General features: G+C 42.7%; 1 protein-coding gene across 5 annotated transcripts in view; it reads left to right on the forward strand.

Annotated features, from left to right (window-relative positions):
* The window catches only part of THRAP3 (thyroid hormone receptor associated protein 3), a 271690-nt gene extending 254041 nt beyond the window's left edge, over positions 1-17649 (forward strand). For 3 of the 5 annotated variants that reach the window (XM_078681195.1, XM_078681194.1, XM_078681196.1), the window contains exon 12: positions 16806-17649. Coding sequence is in view for 3 of the 5 variants with exons in the window: in XM_078681194.1 (XP_078537320.1) it covers positions 16806-17024 (219 nt within the window). In the remaining 2 variants the exon portion in view is untranslated. Of the gene's footprint in view, positions 1-15260; positions 15276-16805 lie in introns of all 5 variants that reach the window. The other 2 variants (XM_078681192.1, XM_078681193.1) reach the window with 1 other exon arrangement.
* The last annotated feature ends 822 nt before the right edge of the window (positions 17650-18471 follow it).

Raw genomic sequence — 18471 nt, forward strand, 5'->3', positions numbered from 1 at the left:
CAAGCACATGGGCCCCGTTTGCTGTGCTCCAAGCTACATACCCACTTCATCGGACCCAGTCCTATGCTTATCTTTGGCTGCAACATGCCTGGCGAGCTAAAGGAGTGGACGCAGTACGCTGCCAGAATATGCCCCCCTACAAGGTAGACTCCTCCAGGAGGAGATCCCGAATCAAGCTATCTTAACATATAAGACACAAATTAACAATATCCCTGACAACCTCAGCCCACTCAGAACTAAATGGGAACGAACTACTGGTCCGTTAGAGGACCTTGACTGGGAGGCGCTCTTATGCACCCACGTTCTGCATAGGACCTATTTCAATAGAGGGAGACTGCCAGCTATGGGTATGGCAGATACCCATAGCTGGCATACCCATCTAAAGCAATATCCCGGATTGCCTTAGATGCCACACAGAATGCAGGACTTTCATACACACCGTCTGGTAATGTGCCAGGATTCAAACATATTGGAATATTGTGGCTCAAGAATTAAATATACTGGGGGCTCAACTTGAGTTGGAACTTCTATCTCTTACTGGGAATCCCCAATATATACTGATGCTGGTTAACCTGGGACTGGTTGTAGCTAAAAGATGATGCTCGCTACTGCGGTGCATCTAAACTCCCTACACTGCAGGAATGGAGAAACAGTCTGAATCTGTATATGGTAGCAGAGAAAGTGACATATGCGGCAAGGGGTTATCCCCGAAAGTTCCGTAAGATATGGACTCCATGGCTACGATACTATGGTTTGGAGTTCGGAACCGAGGGGGAGGGACTAGATCTGGTAATGGAATGATCGGGAAAAGAGCCTTAAACTCTGTAATACCTGACCTATTGTGGGAAATGATTGATTTTGATATGATCTTCAGCAAATGTAGATTTGTAACATTGCGAACTTGGATGGTGCTCTGAGGGAGTGTAGTACTGTTTTCTGTCTTCCATCTACTGTCTGTCTATAGACTGCTCGGTATCATGCACGCATGACTTAATTGTTTATAATTATCAACGTTTAAAAGCAAATAAAAATATTTTTCATAAAAAAATGATCATTGAGAACTGTTAATCAAAGTAAAAAATATAATAAACCGACACTGATACCATATAGGGGACCATGAGGTCCGGCAAGGAGAGGCGGTCTGTAACAAATGTTATTAACAGAAAAAAGAAAAACAAGATCCTAATAGAATCAACCAAAAGTCACTATTCCACATTAACACCGCTGTTGGCCTCAGCAGTGGCAACCGCATAGGTAATTGCCTACAAGGACTCTGGCATCCTAGTGAACAAGCTGGTAGATAAAGATGAGGATGGAGTGACAGACCAGCGCAGCCACCAGCAAATTTGGGAAAAATTTATTTTCAACTTAAAATATACTCCAAATTTTCATTTGTGAAAGATGATGGCGCAGTGTTAAATCTTAGTACTAACAAACTGGATCTCTCTTCCCCACTACATCCGGAAGACTCAACAGGCAAAGGCATATCAGCCAAATTGGCCAAATCAGGAGGATGTAGCATGGCACTACCCAGCTCTACAATTAAAGGAGTAATAAAAGAGGCAGCAGATCCACTAGTAGCCCGTGTATCTCAGCAAAATGCAAAGCATACAGATAAAAACACTGGGAAAGAGAATGAAGAAAGCACACAACGCACAGGAAATCTGCCCTTCCCCACTATTTTGGTGGTTTCAAGATTACCATTGGAGCCAGATATTAACATAAGGACATGTCAGAACGTAAGCACCTATGGAGCTGCAGCTATCTCAGCACTCTGTGCCAGAAGCTTCTAGAACAGCGGGCACTGCGGCTACCTAGACTCTAGACGAAATCCTAATTAAAGCAGAGGGAGAAAGACCCACAATTGAGTATGGATGTCATTGACCTAGATCTCCGACATGTACGATACTAACTGGAAGACCACAGCGATGGCAGCAAAGATTTAGTTCAGTGAGATCCCCGGAAAGATAGTAAATAGCACTGAAATTGGCATTAAAACATAAGTCAAGTCACCAAATCCACCCTTCCTTGGACTGCAGTCGGAACTCGCTCCCCCTTATGCCAGGGGACCGAGGAGCAAAGGCAGGGGCGAACAAGAATACCCCCCGAACTATGTGGTCAACAATACGTCTTTCATTACGACTGGAAAATTTGGTCCCCACATATTCCAGAGTACAGCACAGGAATTACTATGAAGGGTATTCAGGTGGAAATACCAACAGGAGAAAACTAAATATGAGCCTTTCTCTTAAACACCATGCAGCTTTCAACAAAGGCTCTGGAATATCACTCGGACAAGATGGCTATTCAACTTACCCTCCTTAACTGTCTAGCCCTGCATGTCACAAGCATTCATAGCAAGTTGTTGGAAATGAAAAACTTTATTAAAAGATCTCAATCTGAAACGGTAATAATCCCTCCAAGCTCTACCTGCCATTTAATTGGAGGGAAACGCGTAACACTGCCTACAGTGATGGGTGATCTTCTCATGGATTTAAAAAGTACCAATTAAAATATTGGCAAGCCTAAAATTAGCAAAATCGAACAAGAACAAGATTATAAGGAAATGATATTGCCCGTCCAGGAACAAAGAGCGATCCGAGTCTGACAAGTATGGAAATTCTCTGGTCACCGCCTCCATGGCGGTTGGGAAAGATACAGGGCCAGGCAAAGGTGCGCCCTCAGTCAAAACACAAGGAACAGGGAAATCAAGGAACAGCCAAAGAAAATAAGCTTTAGAGCACTGACCCCTCAGGGCCATTAGTCACCCCTGAACGCCAATCGGTGGTGCAGACCGCCAGCAGCGGTAAAAAGCAGATAAGCTAATCAAACGAGGGGGCGCCAAGTCGAATAAATGGCAATCATCCAAACCGTGTCGGAAACAGTGGAGAAAAGGGTGGAACAACGATCCATTTATAAAATACTTCTTTCAAGTCGCACCAAAATTCCTGAGTGGACATCAGCGAGTATGAAGTGCAATTGGGGGACCAACAGATGCGCATCCTGAGCCAAACGCCATTGATACCCCCTGCCCAACAGGGATGGAACAAGCAGGAGAGGTGAACATAAGCCAGCACAATTACTTCCGACTCACCAACTTAAATGAGCAGGCCGACTATCAACTGGAAACTATAACCGCAGGTGAAGCTGCTCCTGCAGTAACAGAAATTGCAATGGCACATACCGAACAACTAAAAACAAGGGATGACAAATCAAAAGTGAAACAGCAAATAGCCCTTAAGCGCAGGGGGTAGTGGCAAATCCTTATGTAGTGGAACTCCCCCGAATGAGCCCCGACGGGTGATCCCCAAGTCAATTCTGTTCATACTGGAATATAAATCTAAAGGATGAGGAGACACCCTAAAGAGAGGTCATATTCGCTGAATATTAACTGCGATTATCAGTCTGGCAGGGATCAGCTCACAAGATTTAGAATCCGTAGAATTTGAAATTTTTAAACACCTTTCGGAGCAAGAAGCAACTAAGAAAGATTGTGTAACTGGAGAAATAGTGGAGAAAATCCTCAAGGAAAAGCGTCAATTAGAAACTTGGGGGATTCGACTGCATCTCCACCAAGCAGTCTGGTATCCAGACCCACTACTCCATTACCATCAAGAGCCCAACATTAGACCGAAGGAGATGTTCTGGGTCTGTTAATTCCGTGCCCAAGGGGGCACAAAGTACTTCTGCAGAGACCTTGGCGAGAAGTAGTTCCATCAACCGGTCCATCCGGCGTCCCTAAAACCTCAAGGTCCAGAGCTTGCATCCCCCTTTTTAATTAAAACGATTGTGAATAGCATTTCAAATTGTGTAAACGAAGGAGCGCCTGGGGCTAATGGCCTTCCGCCAATTATATATAAGCAAGACCCAATCTACTGGGCTGGAGCATTCTTACCACTCTTTAGAAATGTTCTGGAAACCGGAAGAGTCCCAGATTCTTGGAAGGGATGGATCATTTCACCTCTCTATAAGAAAGGTAGCAAGAGCGAACCGAAGAACAATAGGCTCATAATGCTCCTTGACATTGAGGGCAAATATTATGCCGGCCTATTATAGGCTGAACTTACCGAGTGGGCAGAGTAAAAAGCTCTAATCCCAATCAGGTATTTAAAAAAAACCTGGGGACAACTACAAACATTCTCACTCTTTCGCTCTTAATTGACGCTACAAAAGCAATCAATAAAACACTATTTGTCTGATTTATCGACTACAAAGCTGCTTTTGACCGCTTTTAACAGAGGGAAATTGTGGGCTAAGCTAGCTGGGTGGAAAATAGCCCCAACCCTTTTGAACCAGCTAATCTTACTCCACTCTGACATGGGTCCAAATTAAGTTGGGGATCGGCGTCAGTCTGTCGAGGAGGATCCCAACCACTAAAGGGTTAAGACAGGGCAGTGTTCTTGATCCAATCTTGTTTAACTTTGTCAGACCACTCAACTGAGTTGGATGATTGCCATCACCACGCCCCGAATAGGGGTGGTCTGACACTTTCAAACTTACTATACGCTGACGACCTGATACTGATCAGCCGAACCCCAGTCGGCCTGCAGCATCTGATAAATGTCACAAGCAATTTTGCCAAAAATACTGGATTAATTATAAACCTTGAGAAGTCCAAAATTACGGTATCTATTTATTTAATTTATAGATCGCACTATCACCTCACAGGCATCCTGGAGCTTAGCAAACTCAAAGTACAGAATAAGAATATGCCCGAAGCAGGCAGCCAACTATGTCATAGGAAACAGCCAGGTTCTTAATCTCCTAAACGGAAGGAGGTCCCAGACCCGTCTAAGTTCCGACGGTAGGTCGTTCCAAAGTTTGGCAGCTGCCACACCAAAGGATCTACCACCCGACCTGACTTTCCTGAACCTCTGTGTCTTAACCAGTCTCCCCGAAGAGGAGCGGAGACTTCTCGCAGGAACATACCACTCGAACTTTTAATCAGCGAAGCACCAAGAACCAATTCAGATGGCTGCTGGGGGGGTAGGCAGCTGGGGACTGTTAAAGTACAAATATTTGGAAATAATATTTGACCGTATGGGTATGTACCACAAACAAAAAGTCCCCTTACAAGGCAGAGGGACCCTATTGGCTGTTACGCTAAAAAACATCAATCACAAAATAACTAGCCCAATCTTATCCCTCTATTGGAAGTACTTCGCGCAAAGCTTCTACCAACAATTCCGTACGGTAGTGAATCAATGAGAGGAAAAGATTAAATAATTTTGGATATGGTGAATTCCAAAGCCACTAGAATAATAATCGATCTCCCACATAACCTGTCCAGCACAAATCAGGCTGGAGCTCGGCCTAGAAAAGCAGCAAATAACACGGAAGGGAGTCTATGCCAAATGCTGGTATAAAATAAAGAGTGCTAAGTCTGGTTCATTAAACTCATTCTTGTGGAAGGAGATGACAAGGACAAACTACTGTCCTGCTATGGTTTACCTTCAGTCAGGAATAAGGTTGCTCGCTTTACAGGATTTGTGACAATCCGGTCTTCCTAATAACAGCTTTAAGGCCTTGGTATACAAATCTGTAAAGATCGTTTCCTTCGAAGAAGGTAACAGACCTAAACAAGAGGGCTCACAACTGGTTTGTGATTCAGAGCTATTAGAGATGTACACCACAACCATATCTAGGTACAAGCTTCTCAAAGTATGAAGGAAAGCCTTTTGGCAATGAGGCTGGCAATATTTCTGGTGAAACCACACCTACTGCCGTGGGAAAGCACACATCCAACTAACCACTGCAGATTGTGCGGCAACCCCAAAGAGGACGTTTTACACCTACTGTGCGTTTGATCTGGAATGAAGACCGCTCTCAAAGCCACGCCTGAATGAAAATCAGATACGAACATGCAGACTGGAGGTGAAGGCTTGCTTCGTGGGGGGCGATGTCCGGCTAGCTTGCAGCTTTGTTCGCTTCATGAACGTAGTAAAAATAAAATGAATCTTGGCAGCCTCAACAAAATGGCTAGCAATCCAGGCTGCTGGTTATTTACTGGTTCTTATTCACTGGGAATAATCAGACTCCTTACTACCTAATTTCAAAGACCTCTGAACTGAGGCGAATTCCGAGGAGGATGGTCTCCCAGCTGAAAGTGCCCATAACATAATACACATAATAACAATTTTATCTTTTGTATTGTATGCAAGTTTTATATTTCTGTTTTTTAAGAAATCACTGCAACTTTTATGGGAAAAATAAGTGTTTTACTTGAAGCGTTTTATTGAGCAGCTGTTTTCTAAGATTTTTATTAATCAAGCAATAAAGATTTACTTACTTGTCCTGTTATGGTTATTTGCAGTAGTTTGTGGAGAATTCTTTTGTGGTTTGAACATAAACCATGCTCTGTAAACTTGCAGGGAAATTCAGATTTTTAAAACCACGTATTAGTTCACGACAAATAGTAGAAAGGAACTGAATCTGACAGAAGTACAGAAAAATATAATCAAAATGGCTGCTGTCAAACTTTTATCAGTGTATTGTGTGTTTCAGTTTAATTATTAACAAATTACTGAAACGTCACTTGTCGGAGGCGCGCTGGGGTGCAACACAAGCATGCAGGACCCCAGACCGTGACTTCATTTGGAATGGTTTTCATGTTATTCAAATGCACGCAGGGAGTCAAGCTGTAGCACATTTGAGGCACTGTAAACATGAGGCATAAACCTCTAAACCATGCACAGACCTTTACGGAATGATTGCAATTTTACAAGTCGTGCACGCTCTACCCTTCCAGACCAAGCCATGCCAGGGCTCTGTACTTTTTTAGACTACACGTTGAGCAATGAATCACGTGTCGCTTCATAAATGTTACACGTGATGTAGCGAGTGTAAATGGACATGTTCTTTTGGAGCATGTTAACGTGGTTCACCTGGAATCCGGCAACTAATTGACTGATGCTCACTGCAAGATAGTAGCTGTGGCATGGAAAAAGCCACCAAAACCTGCTGTGATGTAGTAATGAGAGGTTTTCCTAAGCTGCTGTAGGTGGCCAGTGCCAGAGTGCAATAAGCACCTCATGATAGTTTGTAAGTTAGATGGCTTACCTGGTCATTGCTGTAAAGTGGTTCTCTTTTGCTTGCCTGCGGTTTGATTGACTCTTCCTTTGCACCCTCTGTTTGGTTTTGGAAAGAAAAGACATTTTGAGAAGCCACCAACTCTAATAAGAGTCAGCCATCCAGCCGCCTCGTCAAACGAACAGTATGAAAGTAATGGCAGACCAAGTCAGTTTCCCAGCAGGACTGTGTGTGCATTGCTGAAACTTCCTTATTTTCTCATTGTAACTGTACTGTACCCTTATCTCAAAACGCAATGTGAAAAACAAACTGTTTTGGAAAATGCTTTACATCAGTGTAGTTTTTTTTTTAATCCCCACTTAAGTAAACTAAATTGAAAAAATGGAATGAGACCACTTTTTTACTCGTAAATATATTTGCAACTCTGCTCTTACGAAGATGTGTGCAAGTTTACAAAGCGGGGAGCATAGATTTAACAGTGGCAAGGCTGGTAGCTCTCTTCCCCTCCAGGGCACATTACCTTTGTGGAAAAGGAGGAAACATTGCATGGTTGCTTTAACCCCTTGGGTGCGGCTGTGATTCTGCGCCTGTGCGGCACATTCCGATCGCGGATGCGGTCATGACGGCCGGGAGCCGTCAGCACACGAGCACTGTGTGCCATGCCGGCTCCCGGCCGTCATCAGCATGGAAGGGGTTAAGGAAGGTAATGTACCTCAATCAAATACTTAAAAGCCATAGCGGAAGATGGTGGTTTGCATGTTATTTCTAAAGTGCGAACCTAGCCAAAAGGCAGCTTAGCGCTGTACAGGGTCAAAGACTAGCATTACTGGATTTTGGATGGTTGATGCACCAGCATAAAGTCAGCAAGTAATAAAAGAGCTGGATTGTAGACAATTAATACTTAGTGATGCAGTATTCTTAAACGGGAGAGTCTTCCACTCTTTCCTAAATTAGAGTACAGCTTGGGTGGTTCCGATGGGGGCGGGGATGTTGCTCCAGATTCTGGGTCCTTAGTTGGAAAAGCCCTGCTACCTTGTTTTCATACTTAGTCTGCAGCCTGATGGTGTGCTGGCTGCTAGGTGGCCGATACCTCCGGAGTATGTACACCGCCAACTCTGAAGCTCCCACAGGCTACCCCAATTTCAAAGACCAGGTGCATTGCCGCTGTCCTGGGCATTGCTGTGCTGTTTGCCATCACCCTGCTGCTCTGGTCCTGGACTTTTGTGATGGTGCTCCTGTTTGTCATCCTCTTCCTGCTTTTCCTAACCGCTGCACTGTCTCTCATGAGCCTCATGCAGATCGGGCTGTGCAGGGCCCCTCCGCAGAACCAGTGCTCGGGTATATGCATTCCACCCTGTTTTTTCTCCTTTAATGGAAAAATATCAGGTGTTCATCTTTAAACCATCTCTTTCAATGAGTTGGTCTATTCTGCTATAATACTTATTTTCTTCTCTGTACTGTAGTATGAGCACCTGTTATCTACAGCTGGACTATTTGAACTTAGTGAGGCCCGAGTCTAATTTTAAAAATGTGCAGTATTTTGTAGAAATATTAAAGCTTTGATGAATGTCCTCAAACATTTAGCAGGTGCAGACTCCACATTGATAATGCCTTGCCTCCTATTATATCCAATAGTTCTAGTGGTCAAGCGGCATTAAGGACATGAGAAATGGGCTTAAAAAACATTAACCCAGTGTATTATCAAAGTGTTTTTAACTTTTAAGTATTGACCATCAAACACTATGAGCCGTCTACTTTGTGACGGGAAACTCGCTGAGAAGAAATATTACTGCCAGTTGTATTAACCTTTTTTGAGAAACCTGTTTATGAAATATGGAGGCTGACACAGCCCACATTTGGTCTCTGATACAGTCTTCAAGATAGTCCAGTTAATACAAATTTGCCAAAATATATGGTGATGTGAATGATACAAGTTTGAATCTCTGCAAAGCTGATGCAGCCTTTCATCCTTCTGAAGTTGATGAACTGAATACCGTTACTTTTAGTAATGGTAACATCTATTATATGAAATGCTGCATTAAAACAATAAATTCATTTAAGTACACTACCATCTATCTGTTCCTGCTTAGTTTGGTAAACTTTCCCTACTGAATATTTTTCTATCCTTAAATCTCGGCTGATAAGTTGTATGTTTAACATGCCATGTTTTTTAACCTCCTAATATATTGCACAAGAAACTAGTAATTGAGACACTACCTCGTTTTTGTGGCGGTTCGTATGTCCAGGATCAGTTTCAATATTTTCTCAGCCTCCCTTCCTATGTTGCATTTCCTTATGAGCTACTTTTGCCATCACAGCCCACATTTTTAGGTCTCGCAAGCGCTGCTTAGGAATGACCTTTTGGAATCATTTGGTACTTTTTTGGAAACTTGTGCATGTACTGTACTGTTTCCAATGAGCCCTCGTGCATGTACGGCATTTACCTTGCGGGAGGGAGCAGGGGTGCCATCTGTTTGCAATTATCGTGCCTGCCGCTGCTCGCTCCCGTAAGGTAAACGCTGTAGATGGACTTTAAATTTTGCTGCTGCGGGCTGCACTTGTCTTTCAGCGATTGTTCTAATACCCGCTGATTTAACCTAAACTCATGTGTATCAAATATAACCCCAATTTACCTTTGGGCATTTAAATCCAGTCTGTGGGCGATATTTAAATACACTACCACTCCTTCTCCACAAAACTGTAAAACGAAAAAAAGGTACAAACTCGTTTTGTGCTAATCTCAGTGGGCTTTTTTCATGGCCACATTTCACTAAAATACAATATTAACAATTGTGCAGCACAAACTTTCAGGGATGCAACAATTAACAAATTATGTCTTTGTCTCTAGAGAGAAAATCGTGCAAACGGTGAAAAGTCTTTTTCCCCAGTAGGTCTAGTTTTTTTAAATTACTTGGGAAAGAAGAGATGTTGACATTTCTAAACATTAAATGGCAACACCCTTTATTTTCCATGAAACTGTCACTTTTACACGTTAGGAAGACTAAGGAGCAGGGTGTGCTGGGACGTGGTGTCAGTTCTTCGGAATAGGCCAACAAGTACAGCAGGGCAATTCCCTTCCTGCCAGGTAACTCCAGCAGTCTTTGGTCACCAGAGACAAAGGGCCATTTATTTTATTTATTTATTTATTTATTTATAACACTTATAGAGCGCACAAATACCGATCGGTGTCCTGGTGCTGAAAGTGGTAACTCCCTGAGGTTCAGATTCCCGGGCTAGAGGGTAAAAAGCCATGTTTTAAGGTTTTTCCTAAAGGCTAACAAGTTTGTGTTTAGTTTGAGGGTCAAGGGAAGGGAGTTCCATGCCTTTACTGCTCCCCCCACAAAGCTCCTAGCCCCCCCCCCCCCCAGCGTGCCTTCTTGATCCGAGTTGTTTTAATCTGTCCCATAGTGGCAGACCTCAGTTGTCTCCCTGGTCTGTACCACTGGAAATGATCCTGAAGAAACACCGGGCCCAGACCATGCAGTGCCTTGAATACAATGCAGTGGGTTTAGAATAAAATCCTCTTCCGCAACGGGAGCCAATGCAACCTCTCCAGTTCCTTAGTGACTGATGAAAACTTGGACAGGCCCCCGATCAGGCGGGCAGCTGCATTTTGTAGGACCTGAAGTTTGTTCAGCACCCCCTGTTGAGCCTCTAGAAAGAGGCTATTACAGTAATCAAGGCGCGAAAGAACGAGTGCTGTCACCACCGTCCTTCTGCTTCCCTCTGGTAGGAAGGGAAGAACCTTCCTGATGGTTTTCAGAATCCAATGTATGGCAGAGGTCAGCGCCTTGACATGGGGTTTGAAGGTCAGTTGGTTGTCTATAATGACTCCAAGATTCTTCACCTTTTGAGCTGGAGATGGCGGAGGGCCCATATCTGTAGGCCACCACTTGGAACTCCAAAGATTAGTGTTTGACCCGAAGATGAGCACTTCGGTCTTGGAGGAATTTAATTTTAAGCAGCTTTTTGCCATCCAGGAACTGACTGCAGACATACAGTCCTGAAACCTAGCTGCCACCCCCAGCTCTTTCCCCGGAAGCACCGAGACCACAATCTGGGTGTCATCTGCGTAGGATGTTAACTCGAACCCGAAGGAGCGAATCACTGGGGCAAGGGAGGATACATAGATATTAAATAAAGTTGGGCTAAGGGAGGATCCCTGAGGGATGCCCCCGGGGAGTTCGAAAGGTCTTGATTCGAAGTCCCCCATAGCCACCACTTGTATCCGATCTTTCAGGAAGGCCTTCAGAATGTTGAGTGCTTGCCCCTGGATCCCGCAGGCCTCCAATCGGTCCACCAGCATACCATGGTGAACCGTATCGAAGGCCGCTGACAGATCCAGTAGGATCAGCACTGCTTGGCCCCCATCGTCAAGCACCTTCCTGACCTCCTCTGTGGACTTAATCAGGGCGGTCTCGGTGCTATGACCTTCCCTAAACCCATGTTGGGCCGGATCTAGACCCTTCGAGTTACGCAGAAAGGAACAGAGTTGGGAGTTCATAATTTTTTCGATCAGTTTTGCCGGCAGAGGTAGTCTGGCAATTGGCCTATAACTATTAGTGTCGGTGATATCCAGCGATGGTTTCTTAAGTAGTGGGCGGATGGATGCCCGCTTTCACACTATGTGAAAATCGCCCTTCTCAAACATCAAATTGAATATACTGGCTAAGTAGTCCGAAATAGGGCCAGCTGCCAGTTTTGCAATTGACGTAGGGCAGGGATCTTGAGGAGACCCTGATTTGTTTGCCCTCCGAAGTTTTAAAACATCACCCGAGTTAACTGACTTGAAGGCCAAGAATTTATCCTCCATGGATCCGGCAGTAGGTGCCCTATGGGACCCCTCCGCAAGACAGGTGCTTCTGGGTAATCGCCCTCCATCAAGGCCTATTGTGCTGTTTGCATTTTATCAATCTGGGAGCTGCTCGGGCTGAGTGGAAAATGTTTTGAGACGATTCACGGTGCTTATAGTCTGTCTTGTGCCGAGCTGGGAGGGGGCGGCATATATGTAACACCTGAGACTAGCCTCTTGCGTACATGCAATTGGTGTTGATGGTTTATTAAAACCATTTTGTAAAATGCCATCTATAATACAAATTGTACAAGTAACGTCAAACTGAATAATTTTTTCAACCAAAAATGCATTTTATTTCGAACATTGCTTTCTATGCAATCAAAGCCATACCATTGCATGTTAATTTTGCATCCTATATGTATACCTTGCCAGTGGTGCACATTCAAGCTCAGAACTCCAAATAAAACATAAAAGCTTCCCAGTAAAATAATCAGTAGGGCTCGATTTGCAAAGATTTAGACATAAGTGAGAGAGAATGTGGCCTAACCACTAGAGCGGTCGCCCTTTGAGATGGGGAACCAGATTCGAGTCTCAGGAGTGACGCTTAACATTCCGTGATTCTGGGCAAATCACTTTATCTCCCTGTGCCTAACAAAACAATGATTGTGTCAGTCTGTAATGTAACTGGTGCTAATGTAAAGCCTCTGATATCTCCGGTTCTAGTTCGCACTATATAAAACTCCACACACAAAAAAAATAAGTGTGTGTGACTGTCATCTAGAATTCCTGGCTTATTATAGAATTCAAGGAGTATGCAAGCGGTCTTTGCTGAAAGTACTTCAAGTGAAAGTCAGAATATAATATTTGTGAAGCTGGCCTTTGGCATCTGCTGACCCAGGTCCCCCAGCAGGTACACAGTCCACTTGCAGATTAATGAGACAAGCATTGGCATAGCCAATAGGTATCACCTTTGTGACATAAGTGTTTAGCCATGCAACAGTTGATGTTGTTGCATCACGGATATTGTGCTGGATAACTAAACATTTGTAAGGTCCCAAAGGCGAGACCTATTGGCTATGCCGATGCATGTTCAGTTCGGTGTCACCTCCCTTGTCATCAAGCAGTCTTTCGGATCTAATTCTGCTAGGACCTGAGCCAGCACCAGCATCCTAAACTTGTCTTTACTGAGGAAGGTGTTCAAAACCTAATATCCAGTGTCCCTACTCCTGCCCCATCTCTCCCCCATCCTTGGGTACTATAAATTACCAGAAGTAGCATTCTGTAGCCCTCTCTGCCTCAGCCACCAATTCAATTGCACCCTTAGCAATCAGTGTCTGGATTTCTGTGGCTAGGACTGGCATTCTCGAAAAATGCTTGGCCTCAAACAGATGAAAATGAAAAAGGAACCGGCGAGAAGGGAGATGAAACCTGATTGAATAATTTGGGCTGTGATTGGTAAAGCAGCTCATGAGGGAGTTGAACATTGAATTTCCAGGTTTGTGAAACCAGTCTGTTGTGTTTCTGTGGCTGTCATGGTGTTCCTTTCGCGTTGCAGGTTAGAGCTTGCTTTCCTTAGCCAGTCTAGGTACTGGTGCACATGTACTCCCGGTCTCCTCAGGTGGCTTTCAACTGTGGCTAGGCTCTTTGGGAGCACACTGGGTGCTGATTTGATTCCGAAAAGTAGCACCCTGAATTAGTAGTGGTCTTTGTAACCACATTTTTAGCTATTTCTTGTGGTTCATAGGAATGTGTAGGAAGGCTTCATTCAGGTCAGGGCCAGTGGAATTATACGGTCAGGAGAAGGTCTAGTTCTGTGGCAGGATTAAGTAAATAATGCAGCATATTTTATAATAGTTTTACTTCGTTATTTTGTCATTTTCAAACTTAGTAACACAGTCTGGCCATTGGGTGCACCTCATTAGTACCAGTTTAATACCCAAATGTAGAAATAAGGAACAGAAAGGGGACCAGCCCAGCTTTGCAAAGGGCCTTCCACTGCGCAGCAACACGTCGCTGCATATTTTAAAAACGTTTGAACCGTTTGCGCTAGAACCAACTTCTTTTGTGTTAAAATCTGCAGATTGTGGCAAATGAGGTAAATCTATAATTATGCGGAAAATCTTTGCATAATTTCAGTGGTCCACCTAAGGTCTATGGTTGTAATGTTTTCCTTTCCCCGCAGTCGTGGGATGATCTCTTGCAGTGTGGTCATCTTGTTTAGAAAGTGGAGGTCCAGGGTTTGGCTTAGGGAATTGTCCCGTTTTGGGATGAGGAATAATGTTGAGTAGTTTCCTTGACTGATTTCTGCTATGGGTGCTCTTTTGCTTTTTCCTACACTTATTGCTGGAGGCAGCTCATCTCTTCCTCCATGTAGGATTTTGTTTCTAGTCTGGCCTCTGGTGGTCTCTTTCCGAGTTCATTGCGTTAACTGTATTGGATGTTAAATATTCATTTGTGTGAGGTGACCCTCCTCCATTTGTGTAGGAAGGCCTGTCTTTTGCTACCACTGATGTTTTGTGGTGGTGCATCTGGTAGGTGGAGTCACTCGTTGGAGGAGCTTGCTCCTCTAGAAGGTTGTCCACCTCTATCTGGCTTTGCCCTGAAAGGGTTGATGGTGCGTTGGTTGAAATTGCCACTGTTATTGTGACCTTTGTTGCGTAACTGTTTTCTGATAAGATGGCTGTGTTGTGCTTTGGAAGACTTCGCTCATTGGTCTTCTTATTGGGTTTGTTCCCTTTCTGGGTTGACCCCAGAAATGGAGCGCCCCATAGCCTTTGCAACAGATAAAGGATAATGTCTGCCTCTTTTTTGTGGAGTAAAGATCTTGGGGGTCATAAAGTCCCAAGTTAAATTTCTCACACTGCCAACATCTTAATTTGTTAGTCACTTCTTGTCTTAGGACTCAAATATTTTAAGAAGGTGGAGGGGCTGAAAGCGGTTTTGGATGTGCAGGATTGTGGTGTGATTATTTTCTAATAGGTTCCTATATTTTCCTTGGTCTTTTTAAACTATTAAGAAAAGGGACAGCAAATGTTAGTACTTGCTTTGTGTAATTTTTTTTCTCCCCATTTTAATCCTTCTGGAATACAATACATGCATCAAGATACTTTATTTATGAATGTTATGTAGACACCAGTAATAAATAACTGCTGTTACAGGTGAGTATATATAATCTTCTTGAGGAAAAAAAATAAAAAGATAATGGTACTGTTCTAATGTATTTAAACTATTTGATTCTTCCTGTTATTTGTAATCTGAATAAATCTATTTTAATACAACTTTACATTTATTAACATTTTGTTAGATGTTTGCTGCCAGATGATCATAAAATGCATGTTTGCTGATGAGTCTGTGCCACAGTTAGTGTGACTAATGTACACTTATTCTGTGTTTTTTTCCTTTTCTGAATCCTGCTTTCAACTGCTGTATTACAAAGAAAAAGAATCCAGAGGTTAGTATTGTGTTTGTTTTGTTGTAGTTTGATACAAGTTGGTATGTTCTTCAGCATTGCATCTGTTTTAGATTCAGATGAGTTACATGGTTCCCCATGATCAGGCTAGGGTCCCGGTAATATTTTGAATACGTGATCTTAGCATGTATAGTGAATATGCCCTTGCTAGAGGCATAATGATGCGAAAATTGCAAATTCTGGGAAAACAATTATACTCTTTTTTTTTTTTTTTTTTTTTTTTCTTTACTCTTATCAACAAGACTTCTCTACTGGGTGCACTAAGCAACCAAAAGTGCAGATTGTGTGGACGAAAGCTTATGCACTGATTGTATTTTAGAGTACTTTTGTTTTGTAACTGGTTTGTCTCGGTGTAAATATATATTTATTATTATTATGGAATTTGTTAAGCGCACGGCTACCCCTGCCGGGGTAGCCGGTACATTTGAAAAAATCATGTAACTGTGCACTGAACTCTACCACACTTGGGGACCATCACAAGTTGTTTTTGTCTAGTTTGCGGGCCTATCATTCCCATACAAGGATACACAAGCAATTTGCCCTCATGTTTTTATCTATAAATGTGTATTTGTCTGTATTGCACATTGTCACCTCTTCTTGCCCTATGGGACATTTTTCCCTACATGTCTTATAGAATTGTAAATGGAAATCTCCCACTGATCCTCTGTGAGTAAACTGAACAACTAATAACTATCAGTTTGTTCTAAAGACTACCAAGCACGCAACTGGTCCCCCTGCAGTGTTAGAGGCTTACAGCATCTCATGAACTTTACATGCCCTGCGACTGGTTCAGTTTTCTAACTAACATACTTTTATCTAGAAGCTATAGATGCTTAAAATTGTGACCCGAACTTGATTCCTTTTTCTACTTTGCCGTCATTGCTCTTTTACATATTTCTGAGTTAACCAAATTCTAATGGGAATCCAGTAGCCTGGACCCTACTTCACTTTTTATAGCAAATTAACCTAGACCCCCCCCATGCTACTTTGTTAATTTTGAGAGGTGTGAGACTGGGAGCTGTCTGAAATTGGTATTCGTTTAGCGGATCTGCTGAAACCTTTCCTTCACTTCTCAGTCTTGGTGTTTTTTCAGAAATTCCAGTTTGCTATTAAGATTATGCACCACCAATGCTAATTCCTTCACTTCGCGCATATAGGCCTAAGAACTTTTAACAATGTTATTTGAGGCCTCTAAATCTGCAATACCAGGAAATCGTTCTATATCCTTATCTGGCTGGTTCTAGTGTGAGGTCTAGTTTTGCTTGGTCAGCGCCATCTAGTTCGGAACACTTAGCTTGACACCACGATCTTACTACACACACACTCGCAGTATATCTCTCCCTTGTATTATTGAATGATCATCTTTTGCATTAAGTTAACCCCCCCCCCCCCATCTGTATGAAACTGAAGTATTAGTCCTCTTGTCCTCTTGGTGTTAAGTCATTGTCTTTGTAAAATGTTGATTTTTATAGTATACTTTAGCAATTTATTACCTCCTTGTTCTCTTTTTAGCATGACGATAGAGAGGGGGAAAACGATGACAAATGGGCAAACCGAGGAAGAGGTCGGGGAGCATTCCCCAGAGGACGGGGGCGATTCCTATTCAGGAAACCTGGCAATAGCCCTAAATGGTCACATGATAAGTTCAGTGGAGAAGAAGGTGAAATAGAAGACGAAAGTGGAGCTGAGACGAGAGATGAGAAATCAAACTCCATTTCTGCTGCAGACTAGAAATGGGAACAGACTGCAGTAATCGAGGTCTGCGTCTCCTGGCACTGTAATAAGGACGTCTGACACTATGTGCCCCAAAAGAACGTCACATCATTGTACTTGGGGCTCATGAATTTTAAAGTCTATTCCTAAACTCCGCCTTGAACTCGGCAGTTGAGCATTTGCTCATATCCGTGAACAGTTTGTGGGAATAAATGGCAGGACTTCTTCAGAAGAGGCCATGTGCATTAATACATTTTTTCTTAAACCCCACACCACCACCTATTTCTGATGTGATCAGATAAATCTTATATATATTTCCGATTTTGGCTGTGGGATATGTAGACACTGTGGATTCATCGTTGTGCATCCCAGTAAGGAAACCTATTTTTTGAATTACATTTGTGATGTTGTAAGTGGGGATTAACTTGCCAACATTGAGGCTTCAGTACTTTTTCAACCTCCCCACCCTCCATTTTTGTGTATTCAGTTTTTTTTAAACTCTGCATTACCTATTTTAAGCCTTTGCATTTATAGTAACAGCAGTTACTTTAAAGAGGGTATAATTTTTAGAAACCGTTATGAAGCCTCACTTATGGGGTAGGGGGAAATAAAGCACGTTAAATAAAAAATGTAACTTAACTAACTTGATCTGTCTGAATTATTTTTTTTTCTCCCCCAAATGCTATTTACTGCAAAATCTGTTAGTCTGACCCTTTGATTTCATACATTTGCAAATTGTTAAGTGGTTATTTTTAATGCATGTCAGCTTTACTGGATTCTGATTCTTACACATAGAAATGCAGGTTTTTAAAACTTTATTTGCAACCGTAAAAAATTATGCACACTATATTTCACAGTAGTTGTGCAGTTCTGCAATTAGTTGGAATCCTGCTCCGTGTCTGCTGAAATTCGAGGGATGCACAAAATAGACATCTTGGTTGAGCTGATTGTGCAAGGACGTCAGTTACGTAATAAAGGAGCAGGCGGTTTGTTTGATTAATGTTTGAGTGTACACTGTCAGAAGCATATCATGGTGCTAGGAAAACTGGCTAGATTGGGCAGAATATGTCATAGGAAAACAGCTACATTTTGGAAGTGCTGTGTGACAATCAATATGATTTTCTAAGCTTTTAGTTACAAGTTTGTTCCAGAGGTATGCTCCCCAGTTTGTGCCTGGTTAACAATTTAAATTCTCACAAGATTGAGAGACGATCTGAGTACAACCAGCCATATAGTGTTGAAACTGCAATTTGGAGAAGCTGGGACCAGAAAGAAAAAAGGTCTGTTAAACTAAACAGTTTGTGAAAATAATCCGTTTTGAAGTAGATGGCCAATGTAAAGTAGTCAATAGGGAAGTGAGAATGTAAGAGGATTGATTAAAAATCAAATAAGCAGCGGCATATTGGATTCTTTGAAGTCAAAGATGGGAGGTTGCATGAAAGCCAAGATAAGGAATTGCAGCAGT

The sequence above is a fragment of the Lissotriton helveticus genome, chromosome 3_1, assembly GCF_964261635.1.
Source record: "Lissotriton helveticus chromosome 3_1, aLisHel1.1, whole genome shotgun sequence".
NCBI lineage: Eukaryota > Metazoa > Chordata > Amphibia > Caudata > Salamandridae > Lissotriton > Lissotriton helveticus.